At 36.6% G+C, this 24,865-nt stretch overlaps 1 protein-coding gene and 1 long non-coding RNA gene across 7 annotated transcripts in view; one reads left to right on the plus strand and one right to left on the minus strand.

Moving 5' to 3' along the window:
• Positions 1–20,464, minus strand: part of LOC126955373 (uncharacterized) — a 53,988-nt gene extending 33,524 nt beyond the window's left edge. The window contains exons 1-4 of one of the 3 annotated variants that reach the window (XR_007725912.1): positions 20,344–20,464; positions 10,049–10,149; positions 6,579–6,647; positions 1,433–1,573 (exon numbers count right to left, since the gene is read on the minus strand). This is a non-coding gene — a long non-coding RNA (uncharacterized LOC126955373). Of the gene's footprint in view, positions 1–1,432; positions 1,574–6,578; positions 6,648–10,048; positions 11,556–20,343 lie in introns of those variants that run through there. The other 2 variants (XR_007725913.1, XR_007725911.1) reach the window with 2 other exon arrangements.
• Positions 1–24,865, plus strand: part of MARCHF1 (membrane associated ring-CH-type finger 1) — an 828,885-nt gene that overhangs the window by 660,444 nt on the left and 143,576 nt on the right. For all 4 annotated transcript variants that reach the window (XM_050791815.1, XM_050791816.1, XM_050791812.1 and 1 more), the window contains one exon: positions 4,652–4,702. In XM_050791815.1, coding sequence (XP_050647772.1) covers positions 4,652–4,702 — 51 coding nt within the window. The remainder of the gene's footprint in view (positions 1–4,651; positions 4,703–24,865) is intronic.

Below are 24,865 nucleotides of genomic sequence, written 5' to 3' on the forward strand. Positions count from 1 at the left end.
CTTTAAGAAAATCTTTTTATCCTTTCTCTAACTTAAATCAATTTAATTAGTTTTAGCTTTTATGTTTCTTTTATTACATTCTTGTGTTCTTTAATAATGAAAACATTTATAAACTTTTATCTGGATACAGCTTTTGCAACATTCTATAGGTTTTAATATTATATATTCTATAGCTTCTGGCTCTATTTCAGTTTTCATTCCTTTGGACCAAGTATTATATAAAAGTATCTTAAGGTGATTAAGACTTATGAGTCACTTTTCAAAATTGGATTTCTAATTGTATTGGCTCAATATTGAAAAAAATACTCTGTAAAATCTCTACTTGGAAATATTTGTTAAAGTATTATTTAAGATCAAATAATTTTTAAATGTTTCATAGACATTAAATGTTTATCACTTAATAGGCATGAGATGTTTTATATATCTTTTAATCAAATTTTATTGCAGTATTCAATTTCCCCATGTCCTTGCTTATTTTTCGTTTACAAACAACATTGTTTAAGACTTTTCTTCTATTCCAAGTTATAATTACCCTAGCAAAAATTGCTCTACTGTCTACTTAAAAGTTTTCAGATGACCCTCCAAATTACCTTATTTTCTCCTTTCAAATACTTGGGATTTTTAACCTGAAAAAAAGGGGGAAATAAAATTGCAGAATAATATCAGATTAGTGGTCCCTGTAGGAATGTCTTAGTGTGTCTTTTTTCTGCAGAAATTTTTTTTTTCCAGGTTACATTAAAAAAAACTTTTTTAAACTTTATTATGTCCATTATGTCCCTCAGTCAATGACATAGTACACAGAAAATTTATACCTAGATTCATACATGTCCAGTCATGTTGTGTATTCTTAGGACTGATTACTTCGGTGTTTGTTTGTTTGTTTGTTTTTTGAGACAGAGTCTTGCTGTGTTGCCCAGGCTAGAGTGCAGTGGTGTGATCTCAGCTCACTGCAAGCTCTGCCTCCTGGGTTCACGCCATTCTCCTGCCTCAGCCTCCCGAGTAGCTAGGACTACAGGTGCCCGCCACCATGCCCGGCTAGTTTTTTGTATTTTTAGTAGAGACAGGTTTCACGGTGTTAGCTAGGATGATCTCGATCTCCTGACCTCATGATCCACCCACCTCAGCCTCCCAAAGTGCTGGGATTACAGGCCTGAGCCACCGCGCCCAGCCAAGACCACTTCGTTTTAAAGGAACTGTGTCACTTTCCTTAGAGTATAACATCAAAAATTCATTAAAACAAAACTTGGTAATGATTTTCTCATTTGGTAATCGTTTTTCCTTGCTAGTAAAACGAATCCAACCATGTTTAGTAGGATAAACTTTGAAAAACAATAATAATCACAAAACAGAACTATTAATATCAGACATATTCATAGCAAACCGATGATTAGAAACTTCTTGAAAATATTAAAATATTTTCAATAAAACTTACGAAACTGGAAGTCTCTCTCCCTGTCTGTATACTGTGAATGACGTGATGAAATCCAACATTACTGCTTAATGATCCCGTCCATTCCACGCAGACTTGTTAGGAACTCTTGTTGCTTCCAACTTTGATTGACCTACAAGGTCACTATAATTTGGGTGCCAGTAAGTTATGTTAGATTTTGAGATTCTGAGACAGCTCATATTTAATCTAAGGTAAAGTAGTTAAACTGATTGTAATGAGGTATGACAACCATATTGACTAATCTGCAAAGAAGACTATGACATTGCAATAGCAATGGGACAAGCCACCCAATTAATTAGTAGCAAATTGGACAGATTGCTTTGGATGTTTTCCAAGAGAGGAAGTGCTTCTGGTGCTTTGCGTCAAAAGCAAGGCAAACCAACTTTCTTAATCCCCCTGGGCAGAGAATGATTTAACTTTAAATTTTTAAATTTTATGTGCCAGAATCAGAGGCAGAATTGAAAGATACAGAAACTAAGATATTTATGTAAAAAAAAAAAAAAAAAAAAAAAAAAAAAAAAAAAAAAAGAAGTGTATAGTGACCTATGTTGATCACCATGATTTTTAAAGAAAGCTCATTCAGTGTTTCTTTGTTTTTTTGGTTTTTTTTTGAGACGGAGTCTCGCTCTGTCGCCCAGGCTGGAGTGCAGTGGCGCGATCTCGGCTCACTGCAAGCTCCGCCTCCCGGGTTTACGCCATTCTCCTGCCTCAGCCTCCCGAGTAGCTGGGACTACAGGCGCCCGCCACCGCGCCCGGCTAATTTTTGTATTTTTAGTAGAGACGGGGTTTCACCGTGGTCTCGATCTCCTGACCTTGTGATCCGCCCGCCTCGGCCTCCCAAAGTGCTGGGATTACAGGCGTGAGCCACCGCGCCCGGCCTCAGTGTTTCTTATACATCTGAATTATAGTGGAAATGTCATACCTTCACAACTCATAAAATGTTTTCATTTATAACTCATTTGTTCCTTACACAGATTTCTAAGATATTATCCCACCATTTTACAATAAGGAAATTGAAGTCCAGGAATGTCAAACAATATACTCCTGCCAGAGCTAGCACATCACCAGAGGTCTCATTGCAAGACAGTCTCTCAGTTGACATCACTGCCGGCACAGCACAGTGTACACCACTGTCCTCCCACATGTTAACTTTTCTGATGCCCTTTCCTCTCCCATGTACTGGTATAGAAACAACAGAGAATGTAGCCATGGCAAAAATGTTAACCTTTGCCTAAGTTTGTTTATTTCAATGCCTGACCTTATATTGGGAGAAAATAAAGCCAATCCATTTCAAGTTAAAAGATCCTTTGAGGTATCAAATAATCAGTCAGATGCTTTCCCCCCATTACATTGGTGGATGCTGGCAGAGAGTGTGGAAATAATATTCTTATTATATCTCTGTGGTGAACTCACACAATTGTAAAGTGAATCTGGCCTTTCTTGTTTTATCTCAAAACACCATGAAGTCCCACTTAGTTTGAAAAATTAAGTAATCCTGTGCAAAATTAAATTTCCTATTTTGCATGATTCCTGTGGCAGCACCTTTCAATTCTAGTTCTTAATCATGTTCTCAAATGTCATGTAAATATAGAAAACGTAACAAAATAACCACTGCTACCACTATCTGCCAAAGCCTATTATATTATGTGACTCTGTCCTACACAATAAGGTGTCAAAATCCTAAATTTCACTGAGAAGGAAAGATGGATTGATTTTGTTTTTTAGTCTCTAGAAGAGGAGTTGAGATGTCAGTAGAAAAGTGCCTCTCTCCATCACCAGTGGAGCTAATCAGGGAAAAATGTCTGCGGTAGCGTACACATTAATCTCCAGCTGGAGCATGGAGCTGTTATGAGGTGTAACTAACCATATCGTTGTGACTCATCTCGGTCTGTAATAACATGCTTCACAGTGACATCAGTGGTTGTATGAGATGGATGTTGCATGTAAAGGAAAAAGTACTGTTCAGCTGGAATATTTGTAAGTCTGCACATGACACAGTGACAGTTTGCAGTGAATGCAGCCACTGTTTTTCTGCAATAACACATCTGCCATATCCTGTCATCACTGTGTCTCTAAAACTGTCTCAAGTAGTCATCACGGGCAATTTCGGCCCCAAAGGTTGTTATAACAACTTAGTTCTCAAAAATGGCCTATGTCAAGTTGCATTGCAGTTGCTTACTCAGGCCCACTTTGGGGCTGAGTCCAGAAGTTTAAAAAAAAAAAAAAAAAAAGGAAAGAAATGGAATTCTTACATTGGTAAATTATTTCAACGACAATGTTATGTCAGATCCTTTATAAACGTTTAGTATTCAGAAATGATTCTTCTAACATTTTCCCTACAGAAGTAGAGATGTACTTTGATCTTTGATCTCTTTCTACATGTAAAATGCATAATGCTTATAAACTCTGTTTTTTCCAGTTGATTATCCACCATAATTGGCACAGTAGAAAAAGTAGCTATATAATTTTCAGGAACATAATGTCTCTGGACTTCAAATGGGAGGGCCTAACTACTTAAGGTTCATTTCTATTTTAAAATTATATGACCTTTTAAAAAACATTTCTTCAAAAGCTTTTTTCATGCCTCTTTTCTGCTAAATAAAAATTCTTTCAGAGGAAAGAACTGAGGATATAAATACTTATAAAAGTTTTAAGTTTTAAGTTGAAAATATATAACCAGAAGCATCTTAAATTTTAAAAAGTAAATGTTTTAATTTCAAAGATGTAAAATAACAAAAAATAAATAAAATGCAGTTTAGAAGAATACAAGGTGGATGTATATACCATATACCCAGCACAAAATATTTAATGATGTTGAAAACCAGAGTTTACTCAGAAGTGCCTAGTTGCAAGGGCAAAAGGGGAAATAGTAGACTACACTTTTACTGTCTAATTTTAGTTTCAAAGAATTTCAAAAATTTTTCTGGAGAAATAATTATTTCCTGGAAACAAATACTTGTAACCTGATTAATACTCAGATATTAATTGAAGCATTTTTAAAAGTACACTAATATATATTAGAGAAATATGATTTCATAAAAGAAAAAAGCATTCTGTGTAAGCAATCAGTGTGTGTATTAGTCAAAACAATGTAGAGAGCATTCACAAATTTCCCTGTGCTGTGATTTCTCTTCTCAGTGGTCCAGTATGGTGAAAGTGCCATACCTGCTTTTAATTAATGTTTCCAATTTTATTTTTCAGAATGAAAAATCCCCAGGGAGATCTGCAAGTCGATCAAGTAACATTTCAAAAGTAGGTGAAATGTACTCATTTTCTTGTTTTGTTGATTTCTACACTTCATGAGTTCACATAAATGTTTATGTTTAACCTGTAATTGTTATCTGTGAGCAGAACACAAATGTGATTTCTTCATGGTTTTAACTATTTTAAGCTTTTACTATGATAAAAGGACGTGATTTTACTCAAGAAAATGAGTGAGACTATTTTTTCTTTTACCATGCTGTGTGCAAGAGATAATTTCCTTCTTTCTTCCCTTCTCTTCCCTTCCCTTCCCTTCCCTTCCCTTCCCTTCCTCTCCCTTTCCCTCCCCTCCCCTCCCTTCCCTTACCCTCTCTTCCCTTCCCTTTCCTTCCTCCCTCCCTCTCTCCTTTCCTTCCTTCCTTCCTTCTTTCCTTCCTTCCTTCCTTCCTTCCTTCCTTCTCTTTCCTTCCCTCCTTTCTTTCTTTTCTTTTCTTTCTTTCTTTTCTTTCTTTTTCTTTCCATGCTGATTAAGTGCACTAACTCTGGAGAGTAAGGATCTGACTGTAAGTCACTGCTCTGTCGCTTCCTGCTTACATGACCCTGAGATGTTCACTTTACCTTCCTGAGACACAGTTGCCTCTTTTATGACATAGGGGCCATGATAATATCAGTCACCTGGAGGAGGTTTTCTGAAGTGGTTATAAATTAAAACAAGGCCTTTCAAATATCTATCACCCTAGTTTCACAATGGAGAGCTTTGCCCGAACCAAAGCACTCTGTCATCTGTCTCAACTTGAATACTAATGTTGAATAAGTAATGACCAAAAAACTTGTAAACAGTACTGACAACACCTTTGTCACACCAAATGCTTTTTCATGATCTAGGGGTGAAATTATATCTGCATTTCTAAACTGCTCTTTGAGTTTTACTTAATCCAGCTTGTTTATCATGTTTTAGTCTTTAATGTTTTAAGAAATAGAAAAATCAAGAGTCTAGTTTCCCTTCTATGAGTTCTTCTTCAGGGTCTGGTATGTATTAATTGTACTTCTGTGTGGGAGACAATTAATTATAAAACTGCATCTCATTTGGAGAGAAATGAAAAACTCTTTTCTTAAACATCACTTAAATCGAACCACAAACATTCAACCATCAAACAGTGGTAGGATAAACAGATTTCAGTGCACATGACTTTACCTATTTAAACCAATTTAACTTTCCTTTTATGTTCAGAATGAGTCACAATGCTAAATATGTTGTTGAATCCTCACTACTTTTTCATAAATTGATAAGTGAAAAACTATTCATTGACTACATAATTTATCAATTATGAAGTGGCCAAATCTAGAAATACTGAAGTTCTTTAATTTGTAAAGTATTGGAACGGAAAACTTTAACATTGGAGCAAAGATTTTTTCCTTAATTTTGTCAAAATAATTACTTGTGTTGAAGGCTGTGAGCATTTTTAGAGTGTGAGAGTCAGTATAATGGAGTGATTGGATGGATAGCAGAGTCACTCTTAGGAAGGTTATTTAACATCCCGAATAAGTTTATCTGTAAAAGGAGTATATATATTAGTATCTACCTCTTACAGTGGTGCTTAGAACAGTGTTTGCCCTGTGTATTAGCTATTTTTAGTATGGGGTTCTTAATATTTCTTTATCAGTGATGGCTTCAAGCAAGTGCTCAATAAATATATTTTTAAGCCAATAAATTGGAACATTGTCTATAATATATGCAATGTTTTCTAGGTGTAATAATAACAAAATGCAGAGTACACAGGATTAAGGAAGATGTTAATAATCTGAAGTTATTTCCTTGAAAAAATGCATATTCCTATTTCCATAAAAAGCGTGCATATATTTAACAATAAGTAATAGATTGTCTTAAGTCAGTAATAGTATTACTCATAATGGGTGTCTTCCTTACCTTTTATCTGCTTATGCCATCTACTGTCCTTAGACACAGGAAAATCACAGAGAGTACAGAGGACTCCGTCTAGAATGCAATTGCAAAATTATCTTTTATATTTCTAAGTCTCCTTTCCTGCCCATTTCTTGCAGTTCTTTAATGAATCAGACTTTCTCATCATCCATATTTGTTGAGTGTCACATATCGAAAATCTTGTTCTATACTGGGAATTATGGAGCAATAATTTTAAAAATTCCTTTCCCATTCCTCAGTGAGCTTACGGTGAAACTGGGTAACTAACAGTGCACAGAAGAGTTCACATAACAGGTGTGAGACTCCTATCCTGAGAATAGCCTGCGGCAAGATTAGCCCTTGGCTGACATCTGGAAACTTAGATTCCATGAGTAGTGCTTCACCCTACCTGTTAAGGATGATTCACTGTGCCTGAACTGCAAACAACATAGCTATCCTAAGCACATGCCTTCCTTCTGGGAGTCTGGAGTCTTGGTACATGTGGTTGCCTACACACTCAGCCTCCAATAAAAACTTTGAGCACTGAGTCTCTTACAATCTCCCCTGGTGGCAACACTTCTTCAAATGTGTCATCAAATTCATTGAGCACATCCCAGCACACCCCACTGGGATGGACTTTTGGAAGCTTGCTCCTGGTTTCCTCTGGACTTTACTCCATCACTCCCTGTGCCTTTTCCCTTTGCTGATTTTGCCTTGTATCCTTTCACAGTAATAAATCACAGTCGTAAGTATGAATATATTCTGTCTTGAGTTCTCTCAGAAAGTCACTGAGCCTGGGCCTGGTGAATGGAACCCCTAATACGCTATTTAAAAAAGAAGTAGAGACAGAAGCTATGGGAATTCAGAGAGCCATCACCTCCATCTAACTGGGACAGGGTAGCAGCAGAGAAAGTTTCTTAGAAGAATGGTATGTAAAAAGGCACTTGAAGAATGGGTGTGAATTGATCAACTTTCAAGGAAGGCTGTTTAAAGGGTTATAAGTCCAAGACATGGGAGCTAGAAAACATAGATCATAAGGAGGAAGTTATATAAAATACTTTGTAAAGGTTTTTGAGATGGAATCTTAATAGAATGCATTATCTTCAGTCTACTCATAGAAGGCATACAACCTCAATCTGTGTGAGATTGTCAAGCTCAGTGAGTTTGACAGCACATGTGAAGAAGTGTCACCTACCAGGGAAATTCATGAGAGTCTTGGTGTTCAACACCAGTCATTGAAGTGTTATCTGGCTTTGAAATAGAGAAACTGATCTAGAACCCATCAAGGTCCTTGAGACTTTTCTTGGTGAGTATGTATAAAATGCAACATGATTATTTTTGTCATTCAGGATTGTGTCTTATAAACATGATCTTGCTACTGTGAAAGTAAAAAATTCCAAACATGGGATAAATAATAAATGTGCAATTGTTAGTGAACATCAAACATTATATATCCTAAATTTTTACCTCTGGATCTTTGTACCATATATTATCCAATAGCAATTATACTTTGAGTTTTATTGTCCTTGCAACATTTACTTTTTTATTAATTTATATTTCTAGTTTGTCTTAGTAAATATAAGACAGTTACACCTATGATTCTCTCTTTCTTTCTCTTTTTTTTTTAATTCAAGTAAGGTTGGTGTGCCTGGGATATGTTACAGTTGATCCAAAAGCTACAGAGAAGTTATATAAGTTTAATACAGTATATGTGAGATTATCAAAATATTTTGGATGTGAAAAAGGCAGCTTTCATTTATCCATCACTTAATTTTTTAATACTTTTTCATATTAGTGCTTGTTACTGCTTTTTAACACACATATTACTCACAAATAGGCTCCTCAAGAAGAAAAGTCAGCCAAATCAGGCCTTTTATTTCTTCTAGGGTGAAGGATCATTAGATTTAACTAGCAACAATATAATATGTATCTCACAAGAAAAACCTTTCAAAAACCAACTGTCAAAAGGAAAGAACGGCTTGTACTTCCAATTCAAGTCAACAGAATTTTCTTTTAAATAAAATCCTTCGCTTTTTGGTGTGTGTAGGAAGCAGCTCACAAAATCTAATCTGTTTATGAGAAGATATTCAAAAGCCACTACCTTAACAAAATGATATTTCACTTAGTTTCCATCATTTCCTATTACATTCACTAGACTTCATTTACATGACAGAGAGTCATTTCAATTCTTCAGTTAGTCTCTACCTTAAAATGTCTTACACATTGTTAAGGTAAAGTTTATAAAATGTGCACACCAGTTAATTCTGAAATAAATAAAGATGCATGGGATAGTCGGTACAATTTACTCAACAAATATTTTTTGATGATGTACTGTGTATAAGGTATTATATGGTTCACAGCATTTTAAATAGGTGTTTTCTTCTGATCCAATATATACTTTAATTTTACTTCTGTTAATCTTCATCTCTCCGTATTTTTCCAGATTTGTCTTTAAGATCCCAAGGTATTTTCCAGCAAGGTCAAGGTGAAAGTGTTTCTTATATGTAAAACATACTGAGAATTCTTTTCAGCTGAAAACCTGAGCCAAGTGTTTGCACCTCTAAATAGGTGTTTAATGTTCTGATTTATTGAGAGATCCATTTTGGTTTGCTAACACAATGGACCTATAAATCATCTGTCCCTTCAGACTACATACCTTTAGAGGGTAGGTTTAATAGGTTGATGAAGTAAAGTAGGATATATAATTAGGAAATAACTAGGAATAAGGTGGACTAATTTGAGAACTTTCAGAGAGCCTGAGTTAAGGTCTGTCCTGAGACCAAAGTTGAGGAAATGGGTATACATTTAGTTTAATTATTGAAGTCTGGGTGGGAGAAGATAAGAAAGTCTGAGACCTTCTTAGGTCCTGAGGCATGTTATTTATATACACTCACTCCTTGGGTGATCTCATTTAGCTTCATAACTTTATATATAATCAATAGCCCAACAACTATCCAGTAGATATTTTTAGCTCAAATCTCTGCCATGAATTCCAGACTCAAAATGGTAATCAAATTTCCCACAAAAATAAATAATAGGCATCTGTCTTAGGTCAGGTTTCTCACAGCAGATCCTGAGATGAGAATTTTTTGCAATGACTCACTATGAGAATATTCCTAGGAGAAGACATCCAAGGAGTAAGAAAGGCAACCAAGGGAAGAGAAAGAAGTCAGAAGTTCTCTGCTCCTGCATGGGGATGCTGGAATGTAAAATGCACTTCACTTTGTCCCCTCTTGAGGCAAGGGAGCAAGGTTTTCATCCTCCAGTGTTTGCCATTCACTGGCTCAGGGTCATTCAGGGTGAGAAAAACTCCCAGTCACTTTGATTCTCTTTACATGCAGGTAAACTGTCCAAGAAGCCAAAGGGCAGTTTTCCAAAGAGAATTGCAGTAGTAGGACTTTAGAAACAAAAGCGCACAGAAGTCAAAGGAGATGTGTACTGAGAGGGACCCAAAGGGATTTTGGTGGAATACTCACAGCACCTGCTATCGTCCATCCTTTGAGCCACCCAGATCCATATGAACTCATTTCATCCTGTCATGGATTGATGATGATTGGGCACTGTTTCTGAGGAGAAACTTAAAGACATTGATTAGCCAAATGGGCTCTCACTGCTTGCAGCTGTAAAGTTATATCTGATTCATCATATCCTTCTTCTGACTCATTCCAAATATTCTTCATTCTTGATGATCACTTCTGTTAGTCTAAGTGGCTTGCTGGTGAAGTATCTCTGTCCTTTGAACCTGATCATTCTGTAGTTGCTGTAATCACTTATTTGAAGTTAAACCTGGGTGTGGGTAAATGAAAATATGCAACAGTGGATTCCCCCAAATTTCAAAATATTTTTTGCTTTCCCAAGTAGTAGGAGCCCTGCTTTCTAATAAAGAGAAAGTTCCATTGTTCAGTAAATTGCCGTTCTGCCTACTGGACAATATAACATGTGTTATTAAGCTCACGAGGGATCGTTCCAGTCATATGGTCAACTGATGTCCACAGAAAGGCCTTCAGTCTTCCTATGGCCGGGTAGCTTGTCAGGAGCTGCTTTCTAAATGGTGAAAGAACTATGCTGCAATAGTATGGCCTTGATCCGGAACACTAGGCTTTTCACTGCAGTTGTGCATTCAAAGCTTGACAGAGAGCCCACATTGCATTTTTATTTATCATGGTACCTCTAGTAGTATTGCCATTTATTATTGCTCTGGCATCAAGGGTGCTTGTATTGCAGCTGATATTGCTGCAGAACCTTCTATCATTCTAGGCCCCACTCAAAACTGCAGCTTTCTGAGTCATCTAATAAAGGGGCATCATTCCGAAATGTGGTTTATGCTGTGTTTAAAATTCAAAAAGTTCTACCAAACACTCTGGGTCCTTCTTGATAGTGAAGTAAAATGCAAAATTTGGTCTTAACTCTGGAAGAAATGCACTAGCATGCAGCAGACTACAGAATTTCTAAAAATTTCACTGATTTGTCTAGCTCCTGAAGATATGTTCATTTTATTTCCTACTCTCTGTGATACAGATATTCTAACAAAGCATTTAGAGTATTGGCCCCTCCTGCTCATTAGACCTTATTGTACCTGATGATATCGTCAATACAGTGGACTGTTCTGATATTTGACAACCACTGGACATTTGAATCTACCTCCAATCTGTTTTGTAAAATATCCCTGGAGCAAGACCATGATTGTATACTAATGTCTATGCCAGATGAATACAAACTGCTTTTGATCCACATTTATGACAAATATTGAAAATAACACATTAGTAGATTAATAGCCTCATACCACATGCCAGATACTGTGTTGTTCTGCTGTAGTAAAGATATTACATACAGTACACAGCAGCTTCAGTTAGTGCTTCTACTTGGTTACATTTGCCGTGGTCTCCTGTCATTTGCCTGACCTACCAGTTTTCTGCCGGGAACAGACCGAGAAGCTAAATGGTGATATGGCAGAAACAATCATTCTTATATTTTGTAAGTCTATTTTTCATACAACAGCCAAAATGATCCTTTCCAAATATCAGTTAGGTAATATCTTGGTGCTTTTCAAAACCTCTAATAGTTTTCTATATTACTCGAAATAAAACATAAATTCTTTCATGGGCCAAGGAGCCATAATCCAGCCTTGTGGTATCTTGCTAATTTTCTTCTCACTCTTCCTCTTAATAACTCATCTCCAGACACACTGATTTCCTGTTGTTCCTCAAGCACAGGTTTTGTTTTCAGGGCATTTGCCCATCATGCTCCTGCTGCCCAGAGTGCTCATTCCCCACACAGCACCATGATCGGTTTCCTTGTTTCTGTTACACTTCTACTGAAATATCACTTTATCAGTGAGGACCTATCTCCTTTGCTACTTATTTTTCTTTAAAAATTTTCTCATAATCTGCAGTATTATATATTTTTAATTAGTTTAACCTATATGAGGGCAATAACTATTTCTTCATTCAATGCTGCTTCCTCAGTCTCAGAAAAGTGACTGATAAGTAGGACACATTCAACAAATATATGTCGAATGAATGAATAGAGACTGCTTTGTTCTGTTAACTTATAATGCATAAGTTCTTAACATGGGATCTGTGAACTATGAGCAATGATCCTTGGGCCATGCCAGTCCATGAACATGTTACAATACACACAAGCTCAGCTGATCCTGTAGGGAAGCTCTGCCAGACAAATTGCACCACATGTTAACCCTCTCTTGAGGAAAAGCAGTCAGTCTCCCCATCTCTGTCAAGCAACTATTGGCCTATTGGTGTGGGAGAGTGTGCAGACTTTTGGCTGAGAAAGTTCCTGTTAGGCCAAAGGTGATTCTACAGAGAAGGGGGCAGCTATGATCATCAGCCACACAGCAGCTGGGTAATGGGGACACTGGCCAGTAGTAAACATCTGCTTGGGGAAAAACCTCCACCATTGATGACTGCTTGGACCACTGAGATCCACTTAAGTATCACATTGTTTCACCTCAACATAGCTTCTCTAGGATTTTGGTTAGTTACAGTTTGTAGGAAACGTATAAAAAGAGGTTAAGTGGAATGAAACACAGCCCTCATTGTTGCATTTGGTTCACAGGTCATACCTGATACTCACCATTGTCTTCGCCCATTCATTTTAGATTACTTTCACCTTTTCCAGCACTTATGCTGCTCTAAGTAGCTTACCTGAGAAATCTGAGTCCCTGGCTGCCATTCCCTTCTCGGGCCATAATTGCTATGTTTGTCCATTCACAGCCACACTAGTGCGAGGGAAAGAGATGTCCTAGTATATCTCTTGAGGGACATATGTGTTTCTCCTGTCACCATTATGTGGCAGATTTTCTCATGCTGTCACATCCAGCACCAATATCTGAGGTCTCAGTATCTGATCTACTAACATGGGACAGGATTCTGCCTAACATGGTCTCTAACCCAGGGATTCACTTTATAGCAAAACCTGGTGTGGCAGTGAATATATGATCATGGCATTTACTGGGATTAGCACATACCCTACCAGCCAGATGCTGCCAGCCTGACACAACAATTCTATAGCCTTTTGAAGATGCTTGAGAGGCCTCAGCTTGTAAAAGATAACCTGGGAAAATGGAGCTAAATCCCTCAGGATGCAGCATATTTTTTGAATCCACAGCCATAAATTGATGCTTTGCCTTATATACCTATAATACTTGGGCCCAAGAACTAACAGGTAAAAGCTACCCTGCTTATCACCACTCCCAGTGGTCCCCCTGGGGAATCTGCGCTTCCCACAGCCAGCACTTTGGGCTCTGCAGGTTTATAACTTCTGGTTCACAGAAGGAGATGTAACACTCCCAAATGAGAACAAAATAAGAGTCCAATAAACCTAAAGCTTTGATTGCTGCCTGGCGTTTCAAGCTTCTTATGATAGGAGCCTAGCAAGTTAAGCAATCTGTTACCATCCTAGCTAGCTTTGGTTAGCCTGTTAAATTATGTTTAAGGCTTCCTGTTGTATTCTGGCCGTGATAGGGACAGGAGGGTATGAAACATATTCCCTCCTTTTTTCTTCAGTAAGATGGTCCTTAAATTGTGTAATCTTTATTTATTTGCTGGTTTCTTTCAGCATTAGTCCACATTCAGCTTCTTCAACCTTTCAGTAGTAACTGGAAGAATGGGAACCACTTTTTAACGTACTTTTGTGTGAACAATGTTTGGATGGCTGGTGAGGAAGGGCTCCATCTCTCAAACAACGACATTTGGCTTCATGGTTTCTAAGGACTTCTTTTCACTCCACTTTTAATTATTGTCAGTGACTAAAGCCCTGAACAGAATGTCCACGAAGAAGCTAGGATCAATAACATTTTATCTCCTCCAGCACTGTAACAGACAAATATAGACTTCTTTGAATGTTTAATAAGTTTGCATTCTATTGACACTGTAAACATCTCTTAACAAGAGGAAGACTCTTTTTTGAGGGAAGTCCAAGGTCAAAACAATTTTAATTGAAAATACTTTTTGTTGAAAAACTACACTTGTGGAGTTGAAATTCAGAAACGAGGCTGCAGTTTGGCTCACAAATCAAACACAGTGGGACACGGGATTTCTGTTGGCATGTAGTCTTCATGCTCTGTGTCTTCTTAGCTGAAGAACTCTGGCCTATCACCAGGAGTGTAGACAGCTCAGATCTCTTGACACAATCCCCAGCCAAGGACAGCCTCCCAAAAACCTCAGTAAAGGGGTCATGCCAACCACATACTGGGTGAGGACAGGCAGAGCAGGAGCTTAGAGCCAAGATAGTAAGAAACACTGGCAGGGGCAATCTCGACATATAAAATGGACCATTTTAATTTAACTTAAACTCTTCCATAGGGCACTTTAATATGTTTTGTAATTTCCTTTTTTACTATAATATAATCTAGTAGACTTATGACATGAATTTAGGATCTCATGTCTTTTAAACATGCCAGATGTTGTGAATAATTCTTACTCATCCCGTACATGATGGGACAAGTCTTTCTCCAAGAGTCTGCTCCCCGAAGGTCAAGATGAAAAAGGATTTGCCTTAGGAGATGGATGGCAAAAAAAAAAAATTCCATGCAGGTGAATTTACAGTAACAAGTAGTTAGTTATTGACTCTAGAACTGCACTATCTAGTATGGTAGCCATTAGCCACAGGTGGGTATTTAAATTCAAACTAGTTGCAATTATATAAAATTTAAAAAATCAGTTCTTCAATTGTGCTGGCCACATTTCAACAGTTCAGTAGCTAGAAGTGTTTAGTGATTTCCGTATTGGACGATATAGCTATAGAGTATTTCTATCATCACAGAAAGTTCTATCAGACAGACACTACTTCTCTAAAAAATATGTTAAACTTTTCTCTAGGAAGAAGTGAATGGTGCCTAAATATTTTCAATACAGCTAGAAAAATAACCCAAATCTGGACAATATGTGATGATGCTTTCAAGTTCTTACATCCTAATACTTGACATTCAGCTTTGCTTGAATTAAGGTAATTTTTTTCTTAACAAGAAATACTGAAGATTAAAAACTATTGACCATAAATGGTCCCCAGAGAATTAAAGAAACATTTCTAATTGTTGTGACTGTAGTATTGTGGTAATGTTGGAAGTTGTTTTTCCAGACCAGCAATAAAGCTAATGTGGGTCAGTATTTGGATTTCATAATAACTCAAAAGTATTGAATAACATGGTTTTGTGGTGCTAGGGATGGAACTCATTCCTTGCCACTGGAACTCATTCCTTGCCATTATCCCAAGCAGAAACTGAAACAACTTTGCTATTGCAGTTGCTTTTCCAACGGAAGGAGTTTATTTTAAATGAGACTGATTCCATTTCATTTATTTCTAATTTTTGCAGATATTCAATAATTCAGTATAATGAATCTCTGATGAAATAAGAGCATACATTCAAAGTCTATCTATCCATCATTAATAGTTTTCTAGGATTTTGGGAGGTGGAATAGGAGACAGTTCTCAGAGAGGAATGAATGCTATCTACTGATACTTTTAGCAATCATTACTTTCTCCTTCTGGATTTTCTGAATTAAAAACTCCGTTCAAGAAAAGTTGTTCTGAGGCCAAATTGGTGTATCTTAAAAAAAAAAAAAATCTGTGAGGCTGATGAACTATACAAACATTCTTTAAATTCATATTATCTAACATAGTAGTTTGGAGGTTGTATCTTTGAGTTTTTCACCTATCATTTTAAGAAATAATTTTATTTTGCAGGTATTCTAACTATGACAATAAGCCACATTTAGATCTATCATCAACAAAGATTGATCAGTCAAAGGCTTGGACATATTTTAATTCAAATACCTCAAGTAAATTAAAGATGCATGTTTGAGTTGTTAGAAGTGAAGAAGTAAGGTTTTTAAAATCATCTTTAATCCATGTAAACCAAAGATGAGATGTTGATATGGTCTTCATAGGATTACACCATCTCTTCTTCTTATCTCATTTTATTTCTTATATTATTAAGTACTAATGATCAATTTTAATTTTTTATAACTTCAGCTTTTTTTTTTCTTTGTTGTTACAATTGAGTCCTGCTTTTTTGCTTCTTTTGGAGGCTCTCACTATCATCCAATATTTATTTTGTGTGTGGTTTATCACCCCCCATTTTTGAGCTGTTTCCATGTGTCCTACAGTGAGGATAATGTTGGCAGCTGTGTTGTTAATATAATTAATGTGCATAGTCTATTTGGATTGACTAGGCCAAATAAATCCACTTTGAGACATTAACTACCCAATTGGGCTGTCTTTGTTGATCAGATTAACTGGATAATTGTCAAATCTCTATTGCACTAATTACTGCAGAGTCACATCATATATTCCCTCATTCAATTCTCATTTAATTAAAATTTACAACCAAAGCTATATGAAGAAATAGTGACAAATAAATACAGATAAATAGACCAATTGGAATTCAATAACCATGTGCATTGTTTCCCTTAGTGTCTTTCTACTGAAATAAGAAAGGGAAAGTTATCAGAATGCATCCTTCCTCCTCTCACCAGAGAGAGGAGGAACTAGGAGAACTCTGTATTCACTCTACCTAAAACCTGTAAAGGTAACTTCCTCACAGCAGATTGAAATTCACAGACTGAATGGCTCTTTAGTTTTACTTTTAGAAAATGAAAATATAGGAATTAATTACTTTTTGGTTCATCACAGGTCTTTAATCTACCAGAAAAAAATTAACCAATCTTTATTATTTTCCATTCTTATAAAAACTTTATTAAATTATAAAATCAATACATATTTATTCTATACAGTTTGGAAGTTATAGAAGAAAAATCCTTCAGTTACATTAATAGGAAATAACTATTGGAGGCTTTCTTTTTTATTATTATTTTACTTTAAGTTCTAGGGTACATGTGCACAACATGCAGGTTTGTTACATATGTATACATGTGGCATGTTGGTGTGCTGCACCCATTAACTCTTCATTTACATTAGGTATATCTCCTAATGCTATTCCTCCCCCCTCCCCTGACCCCACAACAGGCCCCAGTGTGTGATGTTCCCCTTCCTGTGTCCAAGTGTTCTCATTGTTCAATTCCCACCTATGAGTGAGAAAACCAATCTTTAATAAATTATTTATTTTTTCAACAAAGATCTTTTATACTTGGTTTGTGCTACATTAAAAGAATATGACTTCTGACCATCCTGGCCAACATGGTGAAGCCTGTCTCTACTAAAAATACAAAAATTAGCCAGGCGTGGTGGCGGGGGCCTGTAGTCCCAGCTATTTGAGAAGCTGAGGTGGGAGAATCCTTTGAACCAGGGAGGTGGAGTTTGCAGTGAGTCACGATAGCGCCACGGCACTCCAGCCTGGGTGATAGAGCGAGACTCCGTCTCAAAAAAAAAAAAAAAAAAAGGGATCTGGGATCTGACTTCTTACCTCTTAGAATTTTCACTGAACTTGGGGGATTAGACAGGTAACTCAATGATCACAGTTGCATATTTAAGTGCTTTCTTGATTCCCCAACTTGATATTTCCAATATTTTTAAATGATTTTGTTTAAAGTAAGAAAAAATGAAAGACAAAAATTTCTCTTTGTGGCTGCCCATCTACAAAATTAGATAAAACACATTTGCTGAAAAGCCCAAAAACAATTTGAAAATCACTAATCTATGCACTTCAAGGTAAATGTTACATGGTTTGGAGAGACTTCTAATAGAAGAGATCTCTTTTGCAAAAACTTACTTTTTCTGAGAACTTAACAAGATGACTACAAATAACAAAAATTGTTGCAATTATTTAATGACTCTACAAATATTTCATTTGATTGTCGTATTTCTAAGTTTTGCAGAGTTAATTTTAATATCACACTCATTTTCTGCATGGGCCTACACTGTATAAAAGAACATTTTTCTTACGTCATTTGAGTCTTTTCTTTGACTTGTTTTTTAATGGAAAAATACATGACATCAGTAATAATATTTAATGTTTTTTGAATACTATTTGTCAAGTACTGAGTTCAACATTTTAGCTAGGAGATGAAATTTTTCAAAGTAGATATTTAGAAAATTAGAGCTTATTATAAAAATAGTTTGGTAAGTATATATTTAAGGTAGTTAAAGGAGATTTGAAGAAAAATGTTATTAGGTTGGTGCAAAAGTAATTGTGAGTTTTGCCATTTCTTTCAGTGGTAAAACCTGCAATTACTTTTGCATCAAGCTAATAACAGAAATTTGGTCCCTCCATCCAACTTTCCCCTTATCTTATTCCCTATTATGTTTATTCACTCCCATGTGAATCCAAATGAAGAAACAGAACAACATATAATTTGTAGATAGATCTTTTTTGCCCAAATATAACAAGAAGCTTTGTTTGCTGCTTAGTGCATAATAAAATTATTTTTTATTATATCTGAGGTAAAAACATTATTTGATATTGAAAATTATTTTATTATTAACCCAACAAAAAATCGGATTTAAAATTTCTGGAGTTTAGAACTTTGTTATGTCTTACTAATATTAATAAGATCATTCAGTAAGCATCTGTTATATATCATTTATTAAGCACTTACTGTGTGTTAAGCATTCCAGTAGGTACTGTATGCGTGTTATCATTAAACTTGACAAGAATCCCTCTAGATAGTTTTACAGTTTGAAGATTATGAAATTAAGACTTATATACTAAGTAATTTACCCTCAGTCCCAAAAAAAGTTAGTGGAAGAGCCTGCATATGTAACCAGGTGCTGTACTCCCAGAGTTACTTGTCCACAGTTCAACATGCCAAACCACCTCCACAGTCCTCTCTGACTTTTCTTCAGTGTGACACACACAGAAGTGTAAATTGGCATTACAGATTATGTAGGACCAATACTATCGAAAAAAATGGGGCCGTGATTTTAAAAATAATTGGAGAATTGACCGGGTGTGGTGGCTCACTCCTGTAATCCCAGCTACTTGGAAGGCTGAGACTTGAGAATCATTTGAACCCAGGAGGCGGAGATTGCAGTGAGCCGAGTTTACACTACTGCACTCCAAGCCTGGGTGACAGAGTGAGACTCTGTCTAAAAAAATAAAAACAAAAATAAACAATTGGAAAATGAATGCAGTTGTATTAAGAAAAGATTGGGAGGCTTATTTTGCTAGTCAATAGTAAACTATTTGGGTTTCTTGAGAAGGGGAATAGGATAATTAAAACGGAGCTTAATAATATGAGGCATTGTAAACTTGTCACACGGTTAAGATTTATGCATTTCACTACATTAAGTCTTCACTTAACTGCTGTCAAAATGTTCTCGGAAACTGCAACTTTATGAAAAAAAAATGTATAATAAAACCAGATTTTTTTTGTCACAAATGTTGTAACAAAATGATGTTTAATGAAGGGAGTTTTTTGAGGACCTACTGTCCATCATTTTTCTTAAAGTCAGTTTCCAAGAACCTATTCACAATGTTAAGCAGGACTTACTGTATATGTAAATTTTATCTAACAAAAGAAATGTACACAAATATTCAGTGCTGTTTAATAGTTATTGATATGCATTCTGAATTATTTAGGAATGAGGTGTACTTTTTTGTGCAGCTTACTTTGATATGCATCATGGAAACAAGATACATTCATGAATGGATAAAGGGATGAATAGCTGAATAAATATGTGATAAAATAGAAAAGTTTCAGAAATGTGGATGTTGAATATACTGTTGTTTACTGTGTAATTCTTTCAACTTTATTTGAAAATTTCATAAAATACTAGAAAAAAGTAGATTCATTGGTAGCAATATATAGGATAGATTGGAGGAGCAAAGGGAAGAGAGTAATGCCCAGAGGCACTGAAATAAATGAAATAGAAATGAATCTTGTGAAGAAAATTCTAGCCTGGTAAAAAGAACAAATGGTAGTCCTCTCAAAATCTGGTGTTGAGGAGTTAGCATGACATGTAGCCAAATGCTGGCTTTCTTTTGAGGCACTTCTGTAGCAGTTTTATTTGTTTGTTTGTTTGTTTGTTTATTTCGTTTTTTGTTTTTTTCTTGAGACTGTCCAAACTGGAATTCTTTCTGACATGGGCAACATACATTCCACTTGATATTTCATGATCCTTCTAAAGCACCTTTTACTTGCTACACCAACATATAACCCTGCCCCAACATATAACCCTCCTACAATGGGACATTGACACTCTTCTATTAAGTGGAGGGCCCTTGTTCCCTTCTCCTTGAAACTAGGTGAACCTTTGCTACTTCCTTGACCAACTGAAGGTGGCTTAAGAGATACTATGTGGCTCACAAGGTGAGGTCACAAAAGGTCATACAACTCTTACCTTTCATGGTACATACCTTGAGAGCCATAAAGTCTATGCTGGCTGCCCTGAAGCCCACATGCTGGAGAAATCACACAGTTTCCAGAGAGAGAGAGATGCCCAAGGAGCGTCAGCTGTTTCAGCCCCAGCCCAGCGGGTAGACGTGTGAGTGACTGAGTGAGTGAGCCAGCCTCCACATGATGTCTGCCTTGAGCCTTCAATCATTTTTAGCTGATACCAAGCAGAGCCCCAAGGGTTATCTTTACTGAGTCATGTCCAGATTGCAGAGTTGTGAGCAAAATAAACTGTCATCACTTTAAGCCGCCAAGTTTTGGAATAATGTGTTACTCAACTATAGACCATTTTCCCCTACTCCAGGCCTCTAGGCCTGTGATGGGAGGGGCTGCCATGAAGGTCTCTGACTTGCCCTAGAGACATTTTTCCCATTGTCTCTTGGTGATTAACATTTGGCCCCTCATTACTTACACAAATTTCTGCAGCCGGCTTGAATTTCTCCCCAGAAAATGGGTTTTTCTTTTCTATTACATTGTCAGGCTACAATTTTTCCAAAGTTTCATGCTCTGTTTCCTCTTGAATGCTTTGCTGCTTAGAAATGTCTTCCACCAGACACCCTAAATGATCTCTCTCAAGTTCAAAGTTTCACATATCTCTAGGGCAAGGGCAAAATGCTGCCAGTCTCATTGTTAGAGCCTAGTAAGAACCACTTTTATTCCAGTTCCCAACAAGTTCCTCATCTCCATCTGAGACCAGCTCAGCCTGGATTTCATTGTCCATATCACTATCAGCATTTTTGTAAAAAACATTCAACAAGTCTCTGTAAGAGGTTCTAAACTTTTCCACATCTTTCTGTCTTTTGAGCTCGCCAAGTCTCTAGGAAGTTCCAAACTTTCCCACATTTTCCTGTCATCTGAGTCCTTCAAACTATTCCAGCCTCTACCTATTCCCAGTTCCAAAGTTGCTTCCACATTTTCTGGTATCCTTACAGCAGCATCCCACTCTACTGCTACCAATTTACTGTATTAGTCTGTTCTCACACTACTATGAAGAAGTACCTGAGACTGGGTGATTTGTAAAGGAAAGAGGTTTAATTGACTCATAGTTCAGCATGGCTGGGCAAGCCTCAGGAAACTTACAATCATGGTGGAAGAAGAAGCAAACACATCCTTCTTCACATGCCGGTAGGAAGAGTGCCAAGCAAAAGAGGAAAAGCCCCTTATAAAACCATCAGGTCTCATGAGTACTCACTATCATGAGAACAGCAGCATGGGGGTAACCATCCCCCATAATTCAGTTACCTCCCACCGGGTCCTTCCCATGACACATAAGGATTTTGGGAACTACAATTCAAGGTGAGATTTGGGGGGAACATAGCCAAACTATGTCAGTCTGTGATGTGAATATAACCCCTAGGATGCAGTATACTACCTGTGTAACTGTACATGTCAGTTCTGAAAACTCTGCTCAAGGTTTTCTGAAAGCTTCCCTTACTTAGCTTGAGATAGATAGAAACATTCTCCCAACCACACGTTATAGCCCCTTTTTTCTATCAATCTTTCCTTCTTTATATAGCCTGAAAATGGTTAATGGTATAAAAAAGTCAGAAAACTAGTCAGGAAAAAGGAGATATCTTAGCAATTCCTATATACATGTGATAGCAAAGCCCTTTAAAATATGGAGATACTGTTTACCTATTTATAGATGCTGTTCACAAATGAGTTAGTTCCCTTTAATATCTGGTTAGCGTTCATCTAATGAGCACCTAATGCACCATATTTATTATATATAAATAATATCTAACATATTTATTAAATACGTTAATATTATGTAATAATGTATTACCTATGTTATTAGTTGCTCAATAATATATGTGTATGTATGTATTAGACACAGTGCTAGGCAACTAGGAATACAATGGTGAGCCATATGATTTACAGTGTAATGAGTCATTCAGGCAATAATAAATTATAGAAATACATAATGGTGAACTTCAGTAAGTGTCGTGAAAGTGTTTTAAGTCATAGTGAAGCATCATGTAACACAAGTCTGGATTAAAAATGAAGATACAGGATTTATCCCTTAGAAGTGGTGGTTCTAAATATAAGAAATGATATTCCAGGTAGAGTATGTAGGAAAAAAGTTCAGAAGTCTAAAGATAGAATGGCAAGAAACACTCCTTCCACAGAGGAAGGATGACAAGGAGCCTGGAAGAATTCAGAAGTGGCAAGAGAGAGAGGAGCAAATCTGGAGAGTGATGAGCCACAGAATACCAAAGAGAGTATGTTTCAACAAGAGCTGGTGTTCCAGGGAGCAGAATTCCCCAGAAGGCTTAGGGAGGAGTCATACTGAGAAAGATTATTAGGTTTGACAAAGACACAAGTACTAGTTACCTACAACTTCAAAGAAATAGTACTGAATGTTTTTAAAAGACACAAGGAAGATATTACAGTGTCACAAAGAAGAGGGATCCAAATTGGGCTGTGGCACCGCAAAAGGGTTTCTGGGTGGGTTAAGCCTAAGATGAGTTTTAAAAAATAAATTAATATTAGATTTAAAACAAGAAATGTAGCAAAGCTATAGAGAAACAAAAGAGCATGATGTTCTGGAACTGCTGGTAGTTGGATCAAACGGTTGCATCTGGAAAAGTAACAGAGAAGAAACCCTGAAATAAGTACAGACCATATCATGTAAGATACTTGAACTAAGTTAAAGAGGAGAACTTTACTATGAAAGTTATTGGGAACATTAAAAGATTTAAAACAAGAAAGCAATGTGAAAAGACTTGAGTTTTAGTAAGAGCCCTGTAGTTAGTCAATTTAGGGGGAAAAAAAAAAAAAGATAAAAAGCAAGAGATAGTTAACAGGCAATTGCAGTTGGCCCAGGTGAATCATGGAAGTTTTAGAAGAGGAGATAAATATGAGATATTCTTTAAAACAGCAGTCCCCAACCTTTTATCTTTGTCAGTCTGTGACTCAGAGGTAAGGGGCCCCTGCTTTAAAAGGTCACTCATGTAAGGAGTTGAAGACTCTGGAGTTTGAGGGGTAGACAAGAGAGAGGACTAAGATGATGTTCAGATTTCTGTCTTTATTACCAGGATGAAGATGTGGGGCCACGTGCTGCCATCTGCTGCTAAAAAGAGTAAGTGGCAGTAGGCTCTAGACAGGGTGATCTGGCAATAGGAAAACAATGAAAACAGAACATACTCAGAGATTTTCTTCTGGAAAAGAATCAAACAGATAGGTGTCTTCCTAGCTGGTAAAATATTGCTGAAAAAATCTAGTGATCTGCTGAGATCCACAACACCAGTTCAAACATGAGGTCCAGAAATTCCCATTTTGGATTCTCCCAAAACACTCTACCAGAAAAGGAAACAATTTCAGCCTCTCCTCTTTCAACTGATTTGAATGTTTTGAGAGCCAAACACTGCAAATAATGATTAATGGCCACAACTTACAACTCCACTGGATGCTTCATCCCACTTGCCCAAATTCCACACCATGGTGACAAATGCAAATGCCCAAAGTACACAGCACAGTAGTTCATGCATTCATTTTTGGGAAATCAGGACATTCATGGAAATGAAATATTTGTTAAAACCATCAAATAAAATTCTTTTATCTACAAGAAGTTGCTATTACACCTGGTGAAAAATTACTGTGGTTGTCTAGCTGACTGAACAACTTGATAAATAAAACTGTTAATATGTGGATAAACAGTGAGGCAGGAACTTAAATTTTATTAACCTCCATAACTCTAAGAATCCAATACTGAGAAAGAAAATGTTGAAAAATACAAGGTATTCCTGAAAGCATAAACTAAATCCCCAAGAGACACAGGCAATGAAGAGAACAGTATTCAATGTACTACTATCAGCTTTATGCCACATAACTCACACAAATAGCTTATTTTCTGTCCAGAAAATGCACCAGGATAGTAGAGGAGATATACTGAATGTTTATTCTAAAATTACCTAGTGTGAGACTTAAGACATTTGTTTCCTTAAAGGAGTCTGCCTGACATTTGAACTTCCTTATAAAATTACATTAAATATGTATCAGCTTAGAGGGCCTACCAAAATAGAATAATGCATTTTCAATTTAGTCTTGGTTACACTTGACCTGTTTTAAAGTGCTCCTCTAATGAAATGGAAGCTATACCAAAATTAATTCTATGCAAGAGGCAGAACAGATTCTGTGTTATTTAATCATAATGTATACCATCCACTTTCCTGGGCATAGCAACAACACCGAGATGGCAATTGCTTTAATCTGGCAGGCCTGATAACATTGTCATAATAATCAAAATGAAGTTCAAGTGTCTTCCTGACCTGAATCTAACACTCATGTTTTAGTATAAGACATAGGGAAGAACAGAGAACCAAGGAATTCCATCTGTGACAGTTTTAGCTTACAGTTGCACTGATAACTCTGTATCAAGGGCAACTGAACTAAGGAGGAAGAGTCCAGAACCCAATCTTCTTCATTACCATCATCAATTTATCTGCTAAATTCTAGGCACTGTTCTTGGAATTTTTCATATGA

The sequence above is a fragment of the Macaca thibetana genome, chromosome 5 (genome assembly GCF_024542745.1).
Source record: "Macaca thibetana thibetana isolate TM-01 chromosome 5, ASM2454274v1, whole genome shotgun sequence".
NCBI classification, from domain to species: domain Eukaryota; kingdom Metazoa; phylum Chordata; class Mammalia; order Primates; family Cercopithecidae; genus Macaca; species Macaca thibetana.